The 25,944-nt window shown below is 42.2% G+C and overlaps 1 protein-coding gene across 2 annotated transcripts in view; it reads right to left on the reverse strand.

The window, feature by feature from the left end:
* The window catches only part of LOC122557341 (short transient receptor potential channel 5-like), a 106,149-nt gene that overhangs the window by 62,962 nt on the left and 17,243 nt on the right, over positions 1-25,944 (reverse strand). For both annotated transcript variants that reach the window (XM_087991946.1, XM_043704946.2), the window contains exon 2: positions 17,410-17,809. In XM_087991946.1, coding sequence (XP_087848072.1) covers positions 17,410-17,787 — 378 coding nt within the window. In that variant the 5' untranslated portion in view covers positions 17,788-17,809. The remainder of the gene's footprint in view (positions 1-17,409; positions 17,810-25,944) is intronic.

A 25,944-nucleotide genomic window follows, 5' to 3' on the forward strand; every position in this document is an offset into this window, starting at 1 on the left:
TATCAGGGAGCAAACAAAAAAAATGCAATAATAAATAGCTGTATTTCAAGCTCTTGCTTGATCAACTTATTGAATTTTTAAGGCAGTAAAAGAGAGAGTAAACAGTAGTAATGCAGATGTAATTAGTCTGAACTTTCTAAAGTCCTAGATAAGGTCTCCCAATAATATATACAAAATAGGGCCTCCCTCCCATCCTCCTCCTCTAACCTAACTTTAAAGTCCACAGGTAAGCTACTCAGTGTTCTTGTTTTGGAGACTAAGTGTAGAGTAATGGCAGCGCAGGCAGAGGAATGTTCCTCCTGCAGGATGTTTGAGGTAGGGGTGACCACCGATGCTCCTGCCAACTTCAACTGCAGGAAATGCAGTCAGCTCCTGCTCCTCACAGAACGCGTTAGGGAACTGGAGCTGGAGTTGGATGAACTCAGGATTATTCAAGAGGCTGAGAGGGTGATAGATAGAAGCTACAGGGACATAGTTACGCCAGAGAACAGAGGTAGCTGGGTAACAGTTCGAAGTGGGAAGGGGAGGAAGCAGGCAGTGCAGGGATCCCCTGTGGTTGTTCCCCTCAACAATAAGTATACCGCATTGGATACTGTTGGGGGGGAAGGCCTAGCAGGGGTAAGCTGCAGCGATCGGGTCTCTGGCACGAGGTCCGGCTCTGAGGCTCAGAAGGGAAAGGGGGAGAGGAGGAGAGCACTAGTTATAGGAAACTCCACAGTTAGAGGGACAGACAGGCGATTCTGTGGACATGGGCGAGACTCTCGGATGGTTTGTTGCCTCCCGGGTGCCAGGGTCCGAGACGTCTCGGACCGTGTCTTCAGAATCCTTAAGGGGGAGGGTGTGCAGCCAGAAGTCGTGGTGCATGTTGGCACCAACGACATAGGTAGGAAGAAGGGTGGGGAGGTCATTCAGGAGCTCAGGGAGTTAGGCTGGAAGCTAAAAGCTAGGACGGACAGAGTCGTCATCTCTGGGTTGTTGCCGGTGCCACATGACAGTGAGGCAAGGAATAGGGAGAGAGTGCAGTTGAACACGTGGCTGCAAGGATGGTGCAGGAGGGAGGGCTTCAGGTATTTGGACAATTGGACTGCATTCTGGGGAAGGTGCGACCTGTACAAGCAGGACGGGTTGCACCTGAACCAGAAGGGCACCAATATCCTGGGGGGTAGGTTTGCTAGCACTCTTCGGGGGGGTTTAAACTAATTTGGCAGGGGGATGGGATCCAGACTTGTAGTCCAGCAAGTAGGCTAGCTGTTTGTCAGGATGTCCAACAATGTAGGGAGGCTGTGGAGAAGGTAGCACTGACAGGGAATACTTGCGGACACAGAGATGGGTTCAAGTGTGTATACTTCAACGCAAGGAGTATCAGAAATAAGGTGGGTGAACGTAAGGCGTGGATCGGTACCTGGGACTACGATGTTGTGGCCATCATGGAAACGTGGATAGAAGAGGGACAGGAATGGTTGCTGGAGGTTCCTGGTTACAGATGTTTCAGTAAGATTAGGGAGGGTGGTAAAAAAGGAGGGGGGGTGGCGTTGCTAATTAGAAATGGTATAACAGCTGCAGAAAGGCAGTTCGAGGGGGATCTGCCTTTAGAGGTAGTATGGGCTGAAGTCAGAAATCGGAAAGGAGCAATCACCTTGTTGGGTGTTTACTATAGGCCCCCCAATAGCAGCAGAGATGTGGGGAAACAGATTGGGAAACAGATTTTGGAAAGGTGCAGAAGCCACAGGGTAGTAGTCATGGGTGATTTCAACTTCCCAAATATTGATTGCAAGCTCTTTAGATCAAGTCGATTGGATGGGGCGGTGTTTGTGTGGTGTGTCCAGGAAGCTTTTCTAACTCAGTATGTAGATTGTCCGACCAGAGGGGAGACCATATTGGATTTGGTATTTGGTAATGAAACGGGACAAGTGATGGGCTTGTTAGTGGGTGAACATTTTGGTGATGGTGACCACAATTCTGTGACTTTCACCTTGGTTATGGAGAGAGATAGGTGCGTGCAACAGGGCAGGTTTTACAATTGGGGGAAGGGTAAATACGATGCTGTAAGACAGGATCTGAGGAGCATAAGTTGGGAGCATAGGCTGTCAGGGAAGGATGTCGGGGAAATGTGGAACTTTTTCAAGGAACAGATACGACGTGTCCTTGATATGTATGTTCCTGTCAGGCAGGAAAGAGATGGTCGTGTGAGGGAACCTTGGTTGACGAGGGAGGTTGAATGTCTTGTAAAGAGGAAAAAGGAGGCTTACATAAGGTTGAGGAAACAAGGTTCAGACAGAGCATTGGAGGGATACAGGATAGCCAGAAGGAAGCTGAAGAAAGGGATTAGGAGAGCTAAGAGAGGGCATGAAAAATCTTTGGCGGATAGGATCAAAGATAACCCCAAGGCATTTTATGCGTTTGTGAGAAACATGAGAATGACAAGAACGAGGGTAGGTCCGATCAAGGACAATAGTGGGAGACTGTGTATTGATTCGGAGGAGATAGGAGAGGTCTTGAATGAGTACTTTTCTTCAGTATTTACAAACAAGAGGGACCATATTGTTGAAGAGGAGAGTGTGAAACAGACTGGTAAGCTAGAAGAGATACTTGTTAGGAAGGAAGATGTGTTGGGCATTTTGAACAACTTGAGGATAGACAAGTCCCCCGGGCCTGACGGGATATATCCTAGGATTATGTGGGAAGCAAGAGAGGAAATTGCAGAGCCGTTGGCAATGATCTTTTCGTCTTCCCTGTCAACGGGGGTAGTACCAGGGGACTGGAGAGTGGCAAATGTTGTGCCCCTGTTCAAAAAAGGGAATAGGGATAACCCCGGGTATTACAGGCCAGTTAGTCTTATTTCGGTGGTAGGCAAAGTAATGGAAAGGGTACTGAGGGATAGGATTTATGAGTATCTGGAAAGCCACTGCTTGATTAGGGAAAGCCAGCACGGATTTGTGAAGGGTAGGTCTTGCCTTACAAGTCATATTGAATTCTTTGAGGAGGTGACCAAGCATGTGGATGAGGGTAGAACAGTGGATGTAGCGTACATGGATTTTAGTAAGGCATTTGATAAGGTTCCCCATGGTAGGCTTATGTGGAAAGTCAGAAGGCATGGGATAGAGGGAAATTTGGCCAGTTGGATAGAAAACTGGCTAACCGGTCGAAGTCAGAGAGTGGTGGTAGATGGTAAATATTCAGCCTGGAGCCCAGTTACAAGTGGAGTTCCGCAGGGATCAGTTCTGGATCCTCTGCTGTTTGTAATTTTTATTAATGACTTGGAAGAGGGAGTCGAAGGGTGGGTCAGTAAATTTGCAGATGATACGAAGATTGGTGGAGTTGTGGATAGTGAGGAGGGCTGTTGTCGACTGCAAAGAGACTTAGATATGATGCAGAGCTGGGCTGAGGAGTGGCAAATGGAGTTCAACCCTGTCAAGTGTGAGGTTGTCCACTTTGGAAGGACAAATAAGAATGCGGAATACAGGGTTAACGGTAGGGTTCTTAGTAAGATGGAAGAATAGAGGGATCTTGGGGTCAATGTTCATAATCTTTGAAAGTTGCTACTCAGGTGGATAGAGCTTGTAAGAAGGCCTATTGTGTATTAGCGTTCATTAGCAGAGGGATTGAATTCAAGAGTCGTGAAGTGACGTTGCAGCTGTACAGGACCTTGGTTAGGCCACATTTGGAGTACTGTGTGCAGTTCTGGTCACCTCACTTTAGGAAAGATGTGGAAGCTTTGGAGAGGGTGCAGAGAAGATTTGCCAGGATGTTGCCTGGAATGGAGAATAGGTCGTACGAGGATAGGTTGAGAGTGCTAGGCCTTTTCTGGTTGGAACGGCGAAGGATGAGGGGTGACTTGATAGAGGTTTATAAGATGATCAGAGGAATAGATAGAGTAGACAGTCAGAAACTTTTTCCCCGGGTACAACAGAGTGTTACAAGGGGACATAAATTTAAGGTGAAGAGTGGAAGGTATAGGGGGGATGTCAGGGGTAGGTTCTTTACCCAGAGTGTAGTGGGGGCATGGAATGCGCTGCCTGTGGGAGTGGCAGAGTCAGAATCATTGGCAAACTTTAAGCGGCAATTGGATAGGTACATGGATGGGTGTTTAAGCTAGGACAAATGTTCGGCACAACATCGTGTTCTGTGCTGTATTGTTCTATGTTCTATATTATAACATATCAGATACAGAATGTGGATTCAGGGAATGAGTGGCAGAATGAATTGCTCATTGACTTCAAGACCGAAGACTGAGTCTGTGAATGAAGGTTAATTATTCAGAATGTCAGGAAGAGGAAAGTGGTGTTCCACAACTATTACTGTTAGGACAACTGTTGTTCACAACTTACATTAATGATCTGGACTTTTGAATAAGAACAGTAATAAGCTGACAGAATAAATAAATAAGTGGCAAATGAAATTCAAACTAGGTAAATTTGTGACAGCACATTTTAGCTGGGAAAAAGGGAAGACTTGGAAGTTATGACTCTAGGTAAAGTGGAGAAACAAGGATTTTAAGTGTTTTAAAGACTCCAATCAAATATACTAAAATGCATTATAAATTACACCATATGTTTCTAGAGGAATAGAATTGAAAGGTGTGGAAGCTATGCACAATTATATCAAACCATGATTAGCCCATACTAGTAGAACACATAGTTTTGGTTGGTAGGTTATGAAAAGAATTTTGAGGCTTAAGACCATAAGATACAGGAGCAAAAATAGGCCATTCAGCTCACCATGCTATATGGAGGACATGGAATATGAATGTCACTGGCTGGGTCAGCATCTATTGCCCATCCGTAGTTGCCTTTGAGAAAGTGGTGGTGAGCTGCCTTCTTGAACTGTTACAATCCATGTACAGTAGGTAGACCCACATTAGGGAAGGAATTCCAGGATTTTCAGCCAACAGCAGTGAAGGACCTGTGATATATTTCCATGCCAGGATGGTGAGTGACTTGGATGGATACTTGCGGGTGGAGGTGTTCCCATTCACCTAGCCTGTTGATGACCCATTATAGACTTCTTATGCCGTCTGACTACTTGCATTCCCACCTATATTTGCCATCTATTAACTTGCCAATAGTGCATTCATTTTTCTCATTCAATTCATTAACATATATTGTAAATAATTGTGGTCCCAGCGCTGATCCCTCTGGCACTTGACTAGTTACAGGTTACCATCTTGAAACTGTTCCTCTTTATCCCAACACACTGTCTCCAATTAGTTATCCAATCTTCTACCCTTGCTAATATATTACCACCAACACCATGGGCTCTTATCTTATTACGTAGTCTTACATATGATATCTTATCAAACACATTTTGGAAATCCAAATATATTATATAGCAAGCATTGAAGAGGGTGCAGAATATACATCAAAGATAATACCAAAAATGTATAATATAGGGAAAAAAATGACAAATAGGGTCTTTAATCTCTTGAAAACAAGGCGACTAATAGATGACCAAATAGAAACCTTTAATATTATGAAAGGTTTTGATGGGGAGATCTTGCTAAAACTATAGAAGGCATTAGTCAGACCACATCTGAAATACTGTGAACAGTTTCTGTCCCCTTATCTAAAGAAAGGCATACTGGCATTGGAGGCAGTCCAGAAAAGGTTCACTAGTGGTAAGAATGTGGAACTCACAACCACAGGGATAGTATCAATGCATTTACAGGGAGGCTGGAAAAGCACTTGAGGGAGAAGGGAATAGAAACGCTGACAGATTTATAGTTAAAAGAAAAGTGGCTGTAGTGTGGCATCAATGCTGGCATAGTTTGGTTGGGATGAACAGTCTTCATCTGTGCTATATAATCTCTGTAATCCTCTGTAAAAACTATGAGGAACTCTGGAGGCTTTGATTTCTTACAGTTAAATAGTAATTTGCTTATGATTTAACAAGCAAAGCAGTGACATACGATAATTGTCAAGAAATAGTTAAAAGTTTATTGATGTCATATTTAAGCCCTGAGGAAATTAAAACAAACTGTGGAAGCACATAATCCAATGTGGACGCAAGTTAGGCCTCAATTTATCAAATAAGCACTGCAAACATGACCTTTTACTATCTGAGGATGTAAACTTAAGATTGAAAGGATTTCTGTTCCATTAGTGACATTAGTCTATGTGCATTGGATCATTTCATAAAAGTTTAAGTAAAGCTTTTGCAAGATCTCCTGAGAGCTCCAGGAATTTATCAAGTAAGATGCTGAGTCACACAAATCACAGGCTCCCAGAGTCAATCTTTACTTAAATGGAATTAGGTGATTTTAACAAGGAGTAGAGGTATAGTGGTTGGGAAGAAGGAGGGATGTTAAAATTGGTGACAGAAACCCCTTCCCGCACCCACTGGACTGCTACCCAATTATATCCTGTTGAAAAGAATTTAAGAACTATGTTCAATAAGGAGCTCAGGCTGTACTTCAATAAACGTCACATTGAAGTTGTGTAGCTACACTACCTGTCAAGGTTCACACATGAATAGCAACACCTTAGTGAAGGCATTTGGGGCTGTTGCCCATAATGAAATGAATGGCTTCAGGAAAAGGAAGGGGGAAACAAAAATTTGTGAGGATTAAAAAATCTTTTTAATAAGCCATACATTCCTAGACAAGTGATATGGCAATGGTCCCAGTGCCGTTAACTGATGTTTAATGATAATTGTGCAGCCTGAGGTGTTTTAGATACAGTCATTAATGTTTGGAACTATAGTAACCTCATGAATGTGCAAAGATTTAATGAGCTTCACAAGAAACATGTCAAGTAAATAATGTTTTTTTTCTCATTTCCTCCCAGGTTATCTATTAATCCATTAACAAAGAAGGCATGTAGCCTACAAAACTCTGCCAATATCAATCTCTTACTTGATGCAGCATCCCGATTTAGGTTCGCTTTGCCCTCTTATTCAAGGCCATGTTCAATTTGGCAGAAGCATAAATCAAACAGTGGTGGATCAATCACCATTGTAGTTCTCTTTAAATGGACTAATGTTTTAACAATGCTTATGTTAGGTACATGTCAAAGTTACAGTTTACCCCACTAGGGATGTGTCTTATAGGTACTTAGTGATTTCCCTGATAGTTTCTCTGAAGTGAAATGTAAAACTGATTGAAACATTCTCCTTACTTAATTTCCACTGTAATGGTGATCACAACTCACTCGTTGAAGTAAAGGCCTTATTAAATAAAAAAGCACCTCACCTGCCTGGAAATTCAGCTCTTCTTTTGACCCTACTAGCTCATAATGTCATTAAATGCTTATGGTTAAAGAAGGGCATTTGCCAATCAAACTTCAACTATTCATGAGGGGCATGGTTAGGGTGAATAGCCAAGGTCTTTTTCCCAATTGGGGGAGTCCAAAACGAGAGAACATTGGCTTAAGATGAGAGGGTGGTGTGTCCATGGAATGAGTTGCCAGAAGAAGTGGTGGAGGCTGGTACAATTACAGCACTTAAAATGCATCTGGATGGGTACATGAATAGTAAGGGTTAGAGGGATTTGAGCCAAATGCTGGCAAATGCAATGAGGTCATATTGGGATGTCTGGTTGGCGCAGATTGAGTTGGACAAAGGGTCTGTTTCCATGCTGTATGACTCTATGACTCTCTCTTAAGAAAGAACCTCCCAGTAATATTATTCCTGATGTTATCTTTTACTAGGTCATTTACCTGTACATCCAGTTGAGATGATAGCATTTTGGATTAAGCATTTACTTATCGCATAATTTCCCTGATGCCTCTTTTCTGAACAGCTATCTCTCCAGTTTTATGTCATTATTCACACCTGTGAGATTAGTAATCAGCCTCACTGCTTTTCAGTGTACTGCTTCCAGACTCAAATCCCTCCTGTACTTTTCAACAACAAGAACTGGTGTGAATGCAGTAACTCTAAAGCTTGATCACAACTTTCTTCAGCTCATACACTACTAGATGTTGATGTCTGCTCCATACTAATTGGGTATATTGGGCAGAATCTTACTGACTTAGTTTTTAAAGGAGGGATGGGACCATTTCCAGATTCTCAGGTCCACTATCTCCAAACATTTTGTGGAGGCTGCCAATTTACAGGATGCCTCCACATCCTACCCCATCTGTTCAATGAAAGTCAGCAGTTGGGTTGCGTAATTGGAAGGACCAATCAGATGACCTAAGACTCGAGGTGACTGGCAACTGTACTGGAAGAGGCTACTAAAGGAGGTGAGAGAACATGAGAGTGCCATAAGATTGAGATGGTTCTTGAACTGTTTTGAAGTTCCTGGCCGGGCCAGGAATTATAGGAGGTTTCACTGGCCTTCTAGCTGGCTGTTGGGAGGCTACCTAAAGCCATCTGTTAGAATCCACATTCAGCAAAACGCTTAAACATGGTTAGGAAGATATCATCCAATCTGACCCCAAATTACAACTTAATCACTACCATCAACTTCCAACCTGACCCTATATCTAACAAGATATCTTGAAGATGGAATCACGTGGGTAGATGATCTGATCTAAAATTCTCCATCTCCAAAGCCTCCACCACACTATCTAAGGGGAGGTGATGGCCTAGTGGTAACATCACTAGACTGTTAATCAGAGCCCCAGGTAATGTTCGAATCTGGCGGAATTTGATTTCAAATTAAAGAAAATCTAGAATTAAGAGTCTAATGATGAATCCATGGTTGATTATCAGGAAAAGCCTATCTGGTTCATCAATATGCTTTAGGGAAGGAAACTGCCATCCTTACCTGATCTGGTCTGCATGTGCTTCTAGTAGTGTGGTTGACCCTTAACTGTTCTCTGGGAAATTAGGGATGGGCAATATTTTACACTTTTTTGTCTTTTTTTTGGCCCAAGCATACTTGGTTAACTAATTCTGTCATTTGCAGTTTGTCTTTTTCAATTCCAATTTGCTAACATCTGCGAATTTCAGCAAATTGTATTGGGTTTCTAAATCCAGTGATGTAAATAAGAAACAGTAGTGTCCTAACATTGAGGCCTGGGCCCCCTACTCTCATTACCTCTGTGCTAATATTGTATTATGTTTCACGGTCAGTATGTCAGTATAACATTAAGAGCCCACAAGGGAGCAGGCTATTCTGGACCTAGTGCTATGTAATGAATCAGACTTTATAAAAAATCTTAAAGTAAGGGAACACTTAGGAAGCAACGATCATAATATGGTAGAATTCAGTCTGCAGTTTGAAAGAGAGAAGGCAAAATCAGATGTTAAATAAAGGTTACAGTTAAATAAAGGTAATTATGAGGGCATGAGAGAGGAACTGACGAAAATAGACTGGAAGCAGAGCCTAGCGGGGAAGACAGTAGAACGAAAATGGCAGGAGTTTGTGGGTATAATTGAGGATACTGTACAGAGGTTCATCCCAAAGAAAAGAAAGAGTATCCGGGGAGGGATTAGACAGCGATGGCTGACAAAGGAAGTCAGGAAAGGTATTAAAGAAAAAGAGAGATCCTATAAAGTGGCCAAGAGCACTGGGAAATCAGAAGATTGGGAAGGCTACAAAAACAAACAGAGGATAACAAATCGAGAAATAAGGAAGGAGAGGATCAAATATGAAGGTAGGCTAGCCAGTAATATTAGAAATGATAGTAAAAGTTTCTTTCAATACATAAGAAACAAATAACAGGCAAAAGTAGACATTGGGCCACTTCAAACTGATGCTGGAAGCCAAGTGATGGAGATAAGGAAATAGCTGGAGAACTTAATAAGTACTTTGCGTCAGTCTTCACAGCAGAAGACATGATTAATATCCCAACAATTAAAGGGAGTCAGGGGGCTGAGTTGAGCATGGTTGCCATTACAAAAGAGAAAGTGCTAGAAAAGCTAAAATGTCTTAAAATTGATAAATCTCCTGGCCCCGATGGGCTACATCCTAGAGTTCTGAGGGAGGTGGCTGAGGAAATAGCGGAGGCATTAGTTGAGATCTTTCAAAAGTCACTGGAGTCAGGGAAAGTCCCGGATGATTGGAAGATCGCTGTTGTAACCCCCTTGTTCAAGAAAGGATCAAGACAAAAGATGGAAAATTATAGGCCAATTAGCCTAACATCGGTTGTTGGTAAAATTCGAGAATCCATCATGAAGGACAAGGTTTCTAAATTCTTGGAAGAGCAGGGTCGGATTAGAACAAGTCAACATAGATTTAGTAAGGGGAGGTCGTGCCTGACAAACCTGTTGGAATTCTTTGAAGAGGTGACAAGTAGGTTAGACCAGGGAAACCCAGTGGATGTGGTCTATCTAGACTTCCAAAAGGCCTTTAATAAGGTGCCACCTGGGAGGCTGCTGAGTAAGGTGAGGGCCCATGGTGTTCGAGGTGAGCTACTGGTATGGATTGAGGATTGGCTGTCTGACAGAAGGCAGAGAGTTGGGATAAAAGGTTCTTTTTCGGAATGGCAGCCGGTGACAAGCGGTGTCCCGCAGAGTTCAGTGTTGGGGGCGCAGCTGTTCACGTTATATATTAACGATCTGGATGAAGGGACTGGGGGCACTCTAGCGAAGCTTGCCGATGATACGAAGTTAGGTGGACAGGCAGGTAGTACTGAGGAAGTGGGGAGGCTGCAGAAGGATCTAAACAGTTTGTGGTCCGTGAAATGGCTGCTGGAATTCAATGTGAGCAAATGCGAGGTCTTGCACTTTGGAAAAAAGAATACAAGCATGGACTACTTTCTAAACGGTGAGAAAATTCATAAAACCAAAGTACAAAGGGATCTGGGAGTGCTAGTCAAGGATTCTCTAAACGTAAACATGCAGGTTGAGTCCGTGATTAAGAAAGTGAATGCAATGTTGTCATTTATCTCAAGAGGTTTGGAATATAAAAGCACCGTTGTGCTACTGAGACTTTATAAAGCTCTGGTTTGGAGTACTATGTCCAGTTTTGGTCCCCACACCTCAGGAAGGACATACTGGCACTGGAGCGTGTCCAGCGGAGATTCACACGGATGATCCCTGGAATGGTAGGTCTAACATACGAGGAACGGCTGAGGATCCTGGGATTGTATTCATTGGGGGTTAGAAGATTAAGGGGAGATCTAATAGAAACTTACAAGATAATACATGGCTTGGAAAGGGTGGACGCTAAGAAATTGTTTCCGTTAGGCGAGGAGACTAGGACCTGTGGACAGAGCCTTAGAATTAGAGGGGGTAAATTCTGAACAGAAATGCGGAGACATTTCTTCAGCCAGAGAGTGGTGGGCCTGTGGAATTCATTGCCGCGGAGCGCAGTGGAGGCCGGGACGCTAAATGTCTTCAAGGCAGAGATTGATAAATTCTTGATGTCACAAGGAATTAAGGGCTATGGGGAGAATGTGGGTAAGTGGAGTTGAAATGCCCATCAGCCATGATTGAACGGCGGAGTGGACTTGATGGGCCGAATGGCCTTACTTCCACTCCTATGTCTTATGGTCTTATGGTCTTAAACAAAATATGTCAATATATCTTTAAGAGATATGTTCATTGTACCATCACTGCAGCATAAACATCTCATTTTGCCCCAAGATTGGTTGAAGCATGGCACGGTATTTGAAGCATGCTGCTCATTGCTGTTCTGTTGTAATTTCAGAGTTTAATGTTAGTCCAGATACTGATGTCTCGGAATGTAATGTTTGCCTATAACAGTTAGTGCTAATAAAATGTCAGTTGCATTCTTAAATACCACATTATCTCTGCCAAGTTTTTTGTATGGGAGATAACACAAACATTGCCACTCCAGCCCACTTGATGGGCTGAGTTTGTTTATCTTGGAGCAGAGGAAGCTGAGAGGTATCCGATTGAGGTATCCAAAATTATGAGAGGCATAGATGGGGTAGATTGTGAGAATCTCTTCCTCATGGCAGATGTGTCTAAGACCAGAGGGCATAAGTTTAAGGTGAAGAAGAAATGGTTTGAAGGAGATCTTTAAAATAAGTTTTTTTCACCCAGAGGGTGGTAGATAAATGGAATGTGCTGTCTGAAAGGGTGGTGGTCTTGCAACATTTAAGAAACATCTGCATGAAAACATCCGAGCTTAAAATGTTATGGACCAAATGCTGGTAAATGGAATTCGTGTGGTTTGGTGTTTGTTGGTTGGGATAGACTTGATGGGCGAAAGGGCCTGTTTCAATGCTGTATAATACTATGACTCTATTCATGTTAGTTGAATCAAATGTAGAGTTTACCAGAGTTAGCTCAAGCTTTCACTTCTTATATCCTCCGCTGTGTGAAATGCTTGTACGAGGCTGTAAATTCGACCGAATTTTACTCCAAATAATCCATTTCATTATTTTATAGATTTGGCGGGGCCCCTAAACTCTCCTTTATTAAAACCGCTGACTATTCCAGGTTATTCTGGAATCACCCTGCAAGGATAACTCTGAGCATTTTTTTTCTCTGCAGCTAATAATCTTTTTAAACACCTCTCACCTGTGCTCTCTTCCCTTACTCAAAGTTTGTGAGAAGATTTGTAGCTCGGGTGCTTGTTGTTGTGGTTCTGTTCGCCGAGCTGGGAATTTGTGTTGCAGACGTTTCGTCCCCTGTCTAGGTGACATCCTCAGTGCTTGGGAGCCTCCTGTGAAGCGTTTCTGTGATGTTTCCTCCGGCATTTATAGTGGTTTGTATCTGCCGCTTCCGGTTGTCAGTTCCAGCTGTCCGTTGCAGTGGTCGGTATATTGGGTCCAGGTTGATCTGCTTATTGATTGAATCTGTGGATGAGTGACATGCCTCTAGGAATTCCCTGGCTGTTCTCTGTTTGGCTTGTCCCATAATGGTAGTGTTGTCCCAGTCGAACTCATGTTGCTTGTCATTTGCGTGTGTGGCTACTAAGGATAGCTGGTCGTGTTGTTTCGTGGCTAGTTGGTGTTCCTGGATGCGGATCGTTAGCTGTCTTCCTGTTTGTCCTATGTAGTGTTTTGTGCAGTCCTTGCATGGGATTTTGTACACTACATTGGTTTTGCTCATGCTGGGTATCGGGTCCTTCTTTCTGGTGAGTTGTTGTCTGAGAGTGGCTGTTGGTTTGTGTGCTGTTATGAGTCCTAGTGGTCGCAGTAGTCTGGCTGTCAGTTCAGAAATGTTCTTGATGTATGGTAGTGTGGCTAGTCCTTTGGGTTGCGGCATGTCCTCGTTTCAGTTGTCTTTCCCTTAGGCATCTGTTGATGAAATTGCGGGGGTACCTGCTTTTGGCGAATACATTGTATAGGTGTTCCTTTTCCTCTTTTTGCAGTTCTGGTGTGCTGCAGTGTGTTGTAGCCCTTTTGAACAATGTCTTGATGCAACTTCTTTTGTGTGTGTTGGGGTGGTTGTTTTCGTAGTTCAGGACTTGGTCTGTGTGTGTAGCTTTCCTGTATACCTTTGTGGTGAATTCTCCGTTAGGTGTTCTCTGTATCATCATGTCTAGGAATGGGAGTTGGTTGTCCTTTTCTTCCTCTCTAGTGAATCAGATTCCTGTGAGTGTGGCGTTGATGATCCTATACAATGTATTCGCCAAAACTGGATACCCCCGCAATTTCATCAACAGATGCCTAAGGGAAAGACAACAGAACGAGGACATGGATTTTAGTAAGGCATTTGATAAGGTTCTCCATGGTAGACTACTGCAAAAAATACGGAGGTATGGCATTGAGGGTGAGTTGAAGGTTTGAATTAGGAGTTGGCAGAGGGTAGTAGTTGATGGCAAAGGTTCATTTTGGAGTGCCGTCACTAGCGGTGTTCCGCAAGGATCTGTTTTGGGACCATTGCTGTTTATCATTTTTATAAATGACCTGGAGGAGAGGTTAGAAGGTTGGGTGAGCAAGTTTGCGGATGACACAAAAGTCGGAGGAGTTGTAGACAGTGAGGAAGGATGTGGCAGGTTACAGCGGGATATAGATAAGCTGCAGAACTGGGCAGAAAGGTGGCAAATAGAGTTCAATATAGCTAAGTGTGAGCTGATTCACTTTGGTAAGAGTAACAAATAGATGGGGTACTGGGCTAATGGTCGGATACTTGGTAGTGTGGATGAGCAGAAGGATCTTGGTGTCCATGTACACAGATCTTTGAAAGTTGCCACCCAGGTAAATAGTGCGGTGAAGAAGGCATATGGCGTACTGGCTTTTATTGGTAGAGGAATTGAGTTCCGGAGTCCTGAGGTCATGTTGCAGTTGTATAAGACTCTGGTGCGGCCACATCTGGAGTATTGTGTGCAGTTTTGGTCGCCATACTATAGGAAGGATGTGGAGGCACTGGAATGGGTGCAGAGGAGGTTTACCAGGATGTTGCCTGGTATGGTAGGAAGATCGTATGAGGAAAGGCTGAGGCACTTGAGGTTGTTTTCATTGGAGAAAAGAAGGTTTAGGGGTGACTTGATAGAGGTGTACAAGATAATTAGGGTTTTACATAGGATCGACAGTGAGAATCTTTTTCCATGTATGGAGTCAGCTATTACAAGGGGGCATAGCTATAAAGTTGAAACTTTATTGCTGGAACAGCACAGCAGGTCAGGCAGCATCCAGGGAACAGGAGATTCGACGTTTCGGGCACAGGCCCTTCTTCAGGAATGAGCAGAGAGTGTTCAGCAGGAGAAGATAAAAGGTAGGGAGGAGGGACTTGGAGGAGGGGAGTTGGAAATGTGATAGGTGGAAAGAGGTCAAGGTGAGGGTGATAGGTCGGAGTAGGGTGGAGGCGGAGAGGTCAAGAAGAAGACTGCAGGTCAGGAAGGCGGTGCCGGGCTGGAAGGATCCGGCTGAGACAAGGTGGGGGGAGGGGGGATGAAGAAACTGGTGAAGTCCAAGTTCATCCCCTGCGGTTGGAGGGTTCCCAGTCGGAAGATAAGACGCTCCTCCTCCGACCGTCGGGTTGTTGTGGTTTGGCGGTGGATGAGTCCAATGACCTGCATATCCTCGGTGGAGTGGGAGGGGGAGTTGAAATGCTGTGCCACAGGTTGGTTGGGTTGGTTCGTCCGGGTGGCCCAGAGGTGCTCCCTGAATCGCTCCGCAAGTAGGCGGCCTGTCTCCCCAATATAGAGGAGGCCACACCGGCTGCAGCGGATGCAGTAGATGATGTGGGTGGAGGTGCAGGTGAATCTGTGGCGGATATGGAAGTTTCCCTTGGGGCCTTGGAGAGAAGTGAGGGGGGAGGTGTGGGTGCAAGTGTTGCACCTCCTGCGGTTGCAAGGGAAGGTGCCGGGAGTGGTGGTTGGGTCGGTGGGGGGTGTGGATCTGACAAGGGAGTCGCGGAGGGAGTGGTCTCTACGGAAAGCTGATAGGGGAGGGGAGGGAAATATATCCTTGGTGCAGGGGTCTGTTTGGAGGTGGCGGAAGTGACGGCGGATGATGCGCTGTACATGGAGATAGCTATAAATTAAGGGGTGGTAGGTATAGGACAGATGTTAGGGGTAGGTTCTTTACTCAGCGAGTGGTGAGTTCATGGAATGCCCTGCCAGTAGCAGTGGTGGACTCTCCCTCATTATGGGCATTTATGCGGGCATTGGATAGGCATATGGAGAATAGGGGCTAGTGTAGGTTAGGTGGGCTTGGATCGGCACAACATCAAGGGCCGAAGGGCCTGTACTGCGCTGTATTCTTCTATGTTCTATGTTCTATGTTCTATGCCGCAACCCAAAGGACTAGCCACACTACCATACATCAAGAGCATTTCCGAATTGACAGCCAGACTACTGCGACCACTAGGACTCATAACAGCACACAAACCAACAGCCACTCTCAGACAACAACTCACCAGAACGAAGGACCCGATACCTAGCATGAGCAAAACCAATGTTGTGTACAAAATCCCATGCAAGGACTGCACAAAACACTACATAGGACAAACAGGAAGACAGCTAACGATCCGCATCCATGAACACCAACTAGCCACGAAATGACACGACCAGCTATCCTTAGTAGCCACACACGCAGATGACAAGCAACATGAGTTTGACTGGGACGACACTACTATTATAGGACAAGCCAAACAGAGAACAGCCAAGGAATTCCTAGAGGCATGGCACTCATCCACAGATTCAATCAATAAGCAGATCGACCTGGACCCAATATATCGACCACTGCAACGGACAGCTGGAACTGACAACCGGAAGCGGCAGAGACAAACCACTATAAATGCCAGAGGAAACATCACAGAAGTGCTTCACATGAGGCTCCCAAGCACTGAGGATGTCATCTAGACAGGGGACGAAACGTCTGCAACACAAATTCCCAGCTCGGCGAACAGAACCACAATAACTCTTCCCTTACTTTTAACAATGTGTGTGTGGGGCTCCTGAACTTGTATGTCACTAAGATTGAGACAATCTAATCAGTTAACTTTGCTGTGGCCCTCTCTCACATAAGCTTATCGTACAAAACTACCTTGAAGACCATCCTGCTCTACCCCTGAGCTCAATTCTTCTGGCTTACCTCAATCTCCTTGATAGCTCTGAGTTCAATCTTAGCAATGGAACACATCTCCTACTCACCTGATTGTATCTTGAGTCTACACTTCCCAGCCTGCTTCCTAATGTCATGTATTGGCACTACCTCCAACCTTTCCTTTTCAAAACTCTTAAATCTATTGTTAACTTTCAGATCTGTGTCCATCTTTCTTAGAATTCAATATTCAAATCGAGTATTCACACATTATACCGAGTTACCAAATTAGCTGCAGTACTGAAGCAGTTCTGATCAAAGTTGCAAAATGTATCTTGTACAAAAGTGACAAAAGTAAACTTTCCTTCTTCATTCTTTTAAACCTGTCTATACGTTTGACCACAGCATCCTCCTTTGCTACATCTCCATTATTGTCCACTTGGATAGACTGCTGAAATTTGGTTCCATTCTCATATCCAGGAAGAATATCACTTGCAATAGCTTCTCTTGCAATTCCCACAACGTTACCTCTGGTCATAGAAGCATAGAATTCCGACAGTGCGGAAGCAGACCATTCAGCTCATCAAATCCATCCCAACCCTCCGAAGGTATCCCACCCAGATCCACCCTCCTACCTTTACCCTATAACCCTGCATTTCCCATGTGTAACCCACTTAGAATTTTATGATTCTATGATTCTAGTGTCCATTAAGAATCTATTCATCACTCCAAGCATTTCTTATTTATATGCTACCCATCGATAACACAACCTGAAAGTGTTTAATTAGTTTCCACATAAATATTGGGAAATCAGTAAAAATTGTTTTCAGACTATACTCTGAATGCTGTTCCATAGTTCCTAGCTCCAAGCTTCACTCTAGCAACTGTGTATGACTAAACAGCCTGCTTATAACTCAATGCTTTAATTGACCCTGTGATGAGCAGCCAATTACATATTAATGTCATGTATTAAACTCATCATGAGGAAGAATCATGTGATCAAACATAAATCCTGTCACATATCGCAGATGGCTTACCATCCAATTGCTTACCTCACCAGACCACACAGCAGGATAACATATTCAAAAGCATTGACATAATTTGCAATTAGATTAATTACCTGTTTTTCTCCACTTGGTTTCCTATAATGCAGCAGAAGCTCAACTGCTCCAACAACTTCCTTTCGTATTGCATAGAGCAATGCATCCCCCACGTAAATGCTGAAACTCAGGAGCAGCTCCATGATCTCTAAGTTTTCATTTTCAATTGCAATGAGGAGTGCACTCCGTCCCAGAGGGTCTGTGCAGTTGATATTAATATTAAAGTAGATTTCAGCTTCCTCCAGAGCTTGCTTCACACTGGCATAGTCCCCCTTTTCCACCGCATTCAGATAAGCTTTCTCCTCCAGCGAAAGCTCATTCTCTGCACGTACAATCTGCAATGGAATCCGGTCTATGTATGGAGAATAGTTGACCTTTTTGTAGTACAGCTGGGCCATTGTTCATTGTGCCGCATGGATCCTGTTTTAAAATGAGAAAAAGAAAATTCTGGAAGCTTAGCTTAGCTTTTAGAGCACAATTGATTCAAAATTGACTCTTTGAGTGCTAGGAAGCATTTTTATTAAAAAAAATTGAATTGAGTAATCTTATGTGGGGTGTGGGGTAGGAGAGGGGTCCACGAGCAGCCTTTGTACTCCAAGGTCAGGGAGAAAATGAAACAATCAGTTTCTCAGTTTTTTTTCATTGTCCAGGAGCTATGTGCATGTATATGTTTAGATTGTTTATGTTACCATCACAGCCAAATAGCCTGTCAGCTTCCGAGGTTCATACACAAAGATATTGGCTGAGCTACAACACAATGGCTGACATCTGTGGAACCACAGCAGTAAGAATGAGTCAGTAAGGAGAATGGGGAAGAAGGCTGGAAATAAGTAAGAACAAGCCATCACTAATGGCTGCATCACTTACCTATTAAGAATCTTTCCCAATCATGGTTCACATGTGAGGCATTCATTGATACATTTGACTATGTGTTCTGAAGCTCCATCTGTCCACATCCCCTTTTAAAAACCCTTCACTTTGCACGAACTGTCTGTCAAACACAAAGTATTCCCTTTTCACAGTTGAGTTACTGACTTCTCTTCTTGCTGCATGTTAAATTGCTCTGTTTTTTACATGAGGGGTGCTCTATAAATTATAATTGTTGGGGACATGTGCAGTGCAATGTTTATTGTGAAACAAAATATCTGGTCATTAAGTAATTGCTTTTGGGAACAAAGTAGATGATGCACTTCCCTACATAATAATAGTAACTGTAACTCAACTGTACATTATTTACTATAAAGTGTTTTGGATGTCTTGACATCACAAAATATACTGAATACATAATGATATTTTGTTTTGAATCAAATTCCTACTGTTCATTTGCATCGAAACTGGCAGCTTCTCATCCTCTTACTCAATCTTCTTGGGAGGAGAAGAAACAGTTTTACAGAAAAGCGATACATTTTGAGAAGATTTATTTAGTTTGGTTATAGTCAGAGCATTTCCAGCTATGCCTTCTCTTCCTGCCTCTGAAGTTCCCTGGATCAATCCTTTGTAACCTTGTTTTCCTCATCTATACACTGACCCTTGGTAAGATCATTTGCTGACATAGGATCAGCTGACACCGCCCAGCTCCTTTCTCCCAGCACCGCTCTTGAACCTTCTATTGTCTGTGTGTCAAATCTTGGAAATGCTGTAATTTCTTCTGGTTAAATATTGTGATGGCCACCGTATATTCTGGATACTTGCCACCTATTCTATCAAGTCTGCTGTGGCTCAGTCAGTAGCAGCTTTGCCTTTGAGTTGCACATGCGCTGGATTCAACTTCCAGCCAATGGCTCGAGTGCAAAATCTGTGATGGCTCTCCTGTGTCACTGTTACAGGTGTCAACTTATAGATGAGATGTTCATCGAAGGCTTTATTCACCTACTTGGTTGGATGTAAAAGATTCCAAAGCACTATTTTGAAGAGGGGCAGGGGGGTTATTCCTAGTAGCCTAGCCAATATCTCTCCCTTATTTCAATATCACCAAAACCAGACTATCTGGTCATTGTCATATTGCTGTTGACGGGAGTTTGCTGCACACAAATTAGCTGTGTCATATATCTTTCATTGATCATAACAATGCCTACCTGTCAAATATATTGCATTGGCTGTAAAGCAGTTTGAGACAGTTGATGGTCATGAAAGCTGCAATGTAAATGTAAATCTTTTTTTCCTCTCCTCACTGCATCCCAGCCCCTATCTTACATTGTCAAACTGTTACACTGTCAAATTTTAAAACATTCTCATTCCTATTTTCTATGTTTCTATCTCATCTCATTCTGCGCTGTGCTTCAACTCCATATCCTCTCTATGAGAGAAATTGTTATTTACAACTTTATATTGTTGAGTTTCACCCTTCATGAATCAATCTACAGCTAAAACGTTTACCTCATCTTTCCTGCATCTTATTCTATGTCAAGTCCGACTTACTTCCACCTATTTCCTTACTGAACTGCATTCATTCCCAATGTACCATGCTTCTAATTCAAAATCTTAATTATCTTGTTGTGTTCCCTCCACCAAAGCTCTCTTTCTCCTAATTTAGTGTCTCCCTTTGCTGCCATAGCCTCACATATTGGATTTCCCTCCCTAAATTTCATAGATCTCTGCTATTCTCTCCCCTCTTTGATAAAACAGTTGGTCATGCTTCACAATATCTACTTCTTTGGCTCAGCACTTTTTAATGCTTTATGAAATGCTTTGGGATGTTTTCTATCTCTGCTGGCACCCTTCACATCTTTTCATTCTGCTCAGAAATACTTCAACCAAGGGCTCAAACTGACCTCAGCTCTGGGCAATGAAGAGAAATCAAGTAATTCAGGATTATCTTCAAAGTTATAAGTTAGTGACAAGGCAATGGAAGTTTCAAATCTCCCTTTTAATGTTCTGTGCCTTACATTATGCTGGAATAGTTCCACAGTCCTTGTGCATTGTCAAAGTGCCTAGACATTGAGGATTTGAAATGCAGGGCTCTGATCCTGATGGTAATACCCTTCAGGTGTTCGTGTGAACAGTGCACCACATATTCACATGGCTAGTGGAAGCTTGCATCACTAAACATATATCTGCCCCATACTTCCTGCATTGAGCCCCTATCAGGCACAAATCTATAAACGCCATCTTCTTCTTTGGTACAGGCTTACTTGCGACATATTTACACAAAAGGTCTTAATATTTGAGGTACCCTTCTCAAATCTGAAATACCTTACTGAGTTCAGTTTCAACGCATTCTATTTCATGTCATGGCCTCTGTAATTACATTGTGCCCTTTGCATTCCCAGGATAAGAATATGTCTAGTGTAGGAAGATTCTGCCTTTCTAGATAAGTAGCTCAACCCTTATAAGACGACTAAGCACTCCCTTTAATATTTTGACTATCCTATCCCAATTTGGATTCAGCCTAACACATACTTCCTTTTCCACATGAAATGCAGAACAGGCTCAAATAGAGTAACTAATACCATACTAATTAGTTCATTCCAAGGGCAAGAGTGTTCATAGTATAATAGAATTTCAGATTCCGTTTGAAGGTGAGAAATGTGAGTCTAAAATTAATGTCCTTAATTTAGAATAAAATCAATTGCAAAAGTATTAAGTTACACTTTGCTGTAGTAAATTGGGAAAATAGGTTACAAAATAAAGATGGTTAGAGATGCAATGCCAGCCAATTCAAGAGATGATTTACAACTCTCAAAAATGATTTATTCCATTGAGAAAGTTAAAAATCACACAACACCAGGTTATAGTCCAACAGGTTTATTTGGAAATACTAGCTTTTGAAGCACTGCTCCTTCATCACGTGGTTGTGGAGAATAAGATCGTAAGATTGTTTTGCAATCTTATCCTCCACAACCACCTGAAAAAGGAGCAGTGCTCCAAAAGCTACAACTTCCAAATAAACCTGTTGGACTATAACCTGGTGTTGTGTGATTTTTAACTGAATAATTTACATAGAGTACCATGCAAGACCATTATTTGGAGAGCTGCAGAGAATTGGAGAGATTCCCTGGGTTTTGGAAAGGTTCCAATAGGTTGCTATAACCACAAATATAATACCATTATTCAAGAATGGAGAGTTAGAGAAAGCAGGAAGCCATAGGGCCCATTGACATAACATCTGTCATTGGAAAAAGTTGGAATTCAATTATGAAGCAAGTGTAGAAAATCAGAATAGAATCAAGCAGAGTCAACGTGGTTTTATAAAAGGGAAGTAATATTGTTGAGTTCTTTAAAGCTGAAACAAGCAGGTTAATATAGTTGATATGGAGACTACTAGACATAAAGAATTTGTATTTCCAAACATCATTCAACAAGACGGCACATAAAAGGTTGCTACACAAGATTCAGGACTCTTACTGTTGGATGTACTATATTAGCATGGTTCAGACGAGTGTCTAATTAACAAGAAATAGAGACTCAGGGTAGAGTTAGTTTCAGGTTAGCAAATTTCATCAAGTGAAATGTTACAGAGAGCCTTACCTATTTGCAATTTATATTAATAACTAGGACGAAAGGACCCAGTGCCTTGCAGCCAAATTTGCTGATGCTATAAAAATAAGCAGGCAAATTATTTTTGAGGAGGACAGAAGGGGTCTGCAAAGTTTGAATGGTATACTAATAAAGTAGATAGGTTGGCAAAAACTTAGCAGATGGAATATAATGTTGGAAATTATGAGGTTCTTTGTTTTAGCAGAATGAAGATGAAGAATGTTATTCAAATGGAAAAGATGGAATTAAAAGACTGCTGCAAAACAGAGCGATATGTGTGTCCTCATATAAGAATCACAAACCGTTGGTATGGTCAGCAAGGATTCAGAAGGGCATTGCATTGGGACAGCTCAGAGAGGTTTGACTAGACTGATTTCTGGGGTTGTCCTTTGAGGAAAGGTTGAGTAGATTGGGCATATGCTTATAAGAGTTTTGAAGAATGAGAGGTATTCTTATTGAAACATAAAAGATCCTGAAGGGGCTTGGCAGGCTAGATGCTGAGAGGATGATTCCCTTTGTGAACGAAGGAGCATAAGTCAGAACAGGGGGTCTCAATTCAATACAGATATGAGGAAAAATGCCTCTTTCTCACAGCGTATTGTAATATTAGGAATTCAGTACTCTAAAGAGAAGTAGAGACTGAATCATTGAATATATTCAAAGCTGAAGTCAACAATTTTTGATCTTCAAAGGAATGAAGAGTTATGTCTGGGAGTCAAATAAGTGGAATTAAAGTCATTTACGATCAACATAATCTTACTGAATCACAGAACAGGTTCAATCAGCCAAATGGCCGACACTTGCTCTTATTTCTTAAGTCCTTATTATAGAAATAGTTAGGCAATATCTGTTTGGAACAGGATTACGGGTACTAGTGCAAGGGAGAAATCAAATGCTGCTAGATTTTGCAGTCAATGGAAAAGTGCATGATCTCAAAGACAACTGTTGACTACAATCTAGTAACATTGTGGCTTGATTTCTCGCTTCCCAAAGTCAACCCAAGTCTTGTGCTAAGTCAAGAGGCTCACCAGACATGCAAAAACAATGATAAAGCATGGAAAGCAGCCGATCATGTTTAAAATATTCTCACTGTGAACAAGACAAGAAGCAACACCATGGAATTCTTTCACTTCTAGAACAAAAAGAGAAATTGCGAGAAAATCTCAACATGCGCGGTAGCATATGTGGAGAGAAATCAGTGTTTGCATATCAGATCCAGTAACTCTTCTTTAGAACTGCAATAAAGAAATATACCGGAGGAAGAGTTGTGGTGGGGGCCGGAGCAGGACTGGAACCAGGGATGTTCCACGTATTCCACAAAGAGCCACGCATAACCAGGACCCATGCGGGTACCCATGGCCACCCCACTGACCTGAAGAAGGTGACACGGGTTAAAACAGATGTTGTTCAGGGTGAGGTCGAGCTTGACAAGGTGGCGAAGGGTGGTGGTGGATGTGGACGGTCCAGGAAAAGGCATTGAGTCCAGAGACCATCCTGATGTGGGATGGATGTCTAAAGGGATTGCATGTCCATGGTAAAGAGGAGGCAGCTGGAACTCCGTGAACTAGAAATTCTGAAACTGATGAAAAGTGTCAGTGGAACAGCAGATGTAATTGGGAAGAGTTTGGACAAGGGGTGAAAAAATCGAGTTAAGGTAGGAAGAGATGAATTCTGAGGGGCAGGAGGAGGTAGAAAGAATAGGTCTGCCAGGGTAGTCCTGTTTGTGCATTTTGGGAATGTGGTAGAAGCGGGTTGTACAGGGTTGGAAGACTGTGAACTTGGAAGCGCTGGAGGAGAAAAAAAAGGTTAAAATGAGGTTAGTGACCATTGTGGACACAATGGCCTGAGGTACAGCACTACCCTTCTCAGCAGGCTTAATTACAAAGTCAGGGTTGGATCTGAGAGCACAGAGTGCAATCAGTTCAGAGGGAGATAGGTTGGAATGGGTGGGGTGGGGGCGCTGAGAAATTGAGTCAATCAATGTCACGTTGACAGTTCTCAATGGACATGTCGAGTGCAGGTAAAAGGCCAGAGGGAGGAGACCAGCTGGAGGGACATGTGTTAAGGAGTTCTGAAGGGTACTGGACCTGGAACGTTAACTCTAATTTCTCTTCACAGTCATTGCCAGATTTGCTGAGATTTTCCACCAATTTCTGATTTTGTTTCAGATTTCCAGCATCTGCAGTTCCATCGGTTTTTCTGTCTAGACTTTTACTTCTAACTTTGATGACCGGAAAAACATGGGATAGCTAAAAATGTCTGGGTGTTTATCACAATAGAGACATCTGACATTCAATATAAAGAAAATTATTTCTTGAGGGTTAGTCAGGATGTTTACCAATAATTATGAAATAATTATTCCTGAAGAAGGGCTCATGCCCGAAACGTCGATTCTCCTGCTCCTTGGATGCTGCCTGACCTGCTGCGCTTTTCCAGCAACACATTTTCAGCCCTACCAATAATTATGAACCTAGTATCCTGCTAATAATTGTATGTCTGCTCTGCGATGCAAAGTGAGGTTTGAGTCTTGCACCAGCTGAGATTGTGCACAGGCTCAGAGCACAGTAACTAAAACAGAAAATGTAAATGGCATCGTGAGGTAAGTTTTTTTCCAGCCTGCATTTCTAATACACTATAAATGAAAATCAAATGTAAATATCATTCCCATGCATGGGACATCACACTATCGAAACACATTCAGACAATGCTTATTAATATTACAATAATATTATTCAGAAAGATCAGTTTTTCATACCCATTGCCTACATGGCCCAGTTGGTGTTAACTGAAAAAACGGTTTCAGATCTTGAGTTAGATAAGAGCAGTTTTAGATTTTCTTTATGCTTTTTTATAGAAGTTCTACCTTCACTTGAAATAAAAAATACTGATTACTATACTGAACATAGTGAAGATGTTTCTTTTCTGGATGGTTTATGGAAAATCTTTTAAAGCTGGTTGTGAAAGAGCAATTATGCTTTTTTGACAACGCAATTTTCACTTTTCACTTTTTGCAATTTTGTGTGAGTTCTACGTCATATGCCATTCAGTCAGTGTCGTACCTATGGCAACTGTAATATTGCTTTTCCCAACTATGCAATAGCTAATGCCAATAATAACAATAGTAAAACCATTCTTGATATTTATCTCAAATGCATTTATTATTATTATTTAGACAGTTATATATTTTACCTTTGCCCAAAACGATATACACTACGTATTTTGTGCTCTAGGCAACAGGAGAAATTAAAAGTTGGGGCATTTGGAAACATTTTCATGAACAAGAGATTTTTCCAGGTCCAGTGATTGCGTAGTAATGCAGTACCTTATCTAGAGAATGGACCTGCGAAACAGAGCTTTATGGTTACCTTAATGTGAGACAAGCAATTCTCATTAGTTCAATGAATTCTAATTGACTGTAGTCTGTGGGAACTTCAAATAATAGGGAAGTATAGAATTTCAGAATTTTTTACAGTTAACTGTAATTTTCAGAACTTGCTGTCAGTTACAAATGAATAATTATGGTGAACAATGGCAGTTCATTATCATTACTATGGAAAAATTCAAGCCAATAATATTGATGCTATAATGTTTGTAGACATCTCAAGAAAAGGAAAGGAGCTAGTCAAATATGCAATGCCGAATTCAAAATTAGGTCCATATTTTGTCATTGGGTTTCATTTACTTGTTCTGAGGAGGAAAACATGGCGAAACGTTTTTGAATCCTTTCTTAGAAGATGGCATGTGTTGATTGGAGGGCATCAGGAATGCAGAACACTTGGTCATTAGAAGAATTCAGATTATTCAGCTAAGTAATTTCTATGTTCTTCATATTCTTGTGACAACTTTTCAGTTGCCAACGTGGCACTGAGTATCCAAAGGAGCGAATGCTTTATGTTGATTCTCACCTTCCATTGTTTCGCCCTTTATGAGTTGAACCTTCTTAGTTCTGGCTTGTTCAGTAACCAAGTGAATTTAGGTATGAGTTTGGAAAGCCAGTGTAAGGTAATGCTGCTAAGAAACTGACATGTGCCACAAAAAACTAATGCGTCAATTCACTACCAAGCTGTACTATTTAATAA

Source organism: Chiloscyllium plagiosum, unplaced genomic scaffold (assembly GCF_037043375.1).
Source record: "Chiloscyllium plagiosum isolate Xiang-an unplaced genomic scaffold, Cpla_swu_hap1 HiC_scaffold_11, whole genome shotgun sequence".
NCBI classification, from domain to species: domain Eukaryota; kingdom Metazoa; phylum Chordata; class Chondrichthyes; order Orectolobiformes; family Hemiscylliidae; genus Chiloscyllium; species Chiloscyllium plagiosum.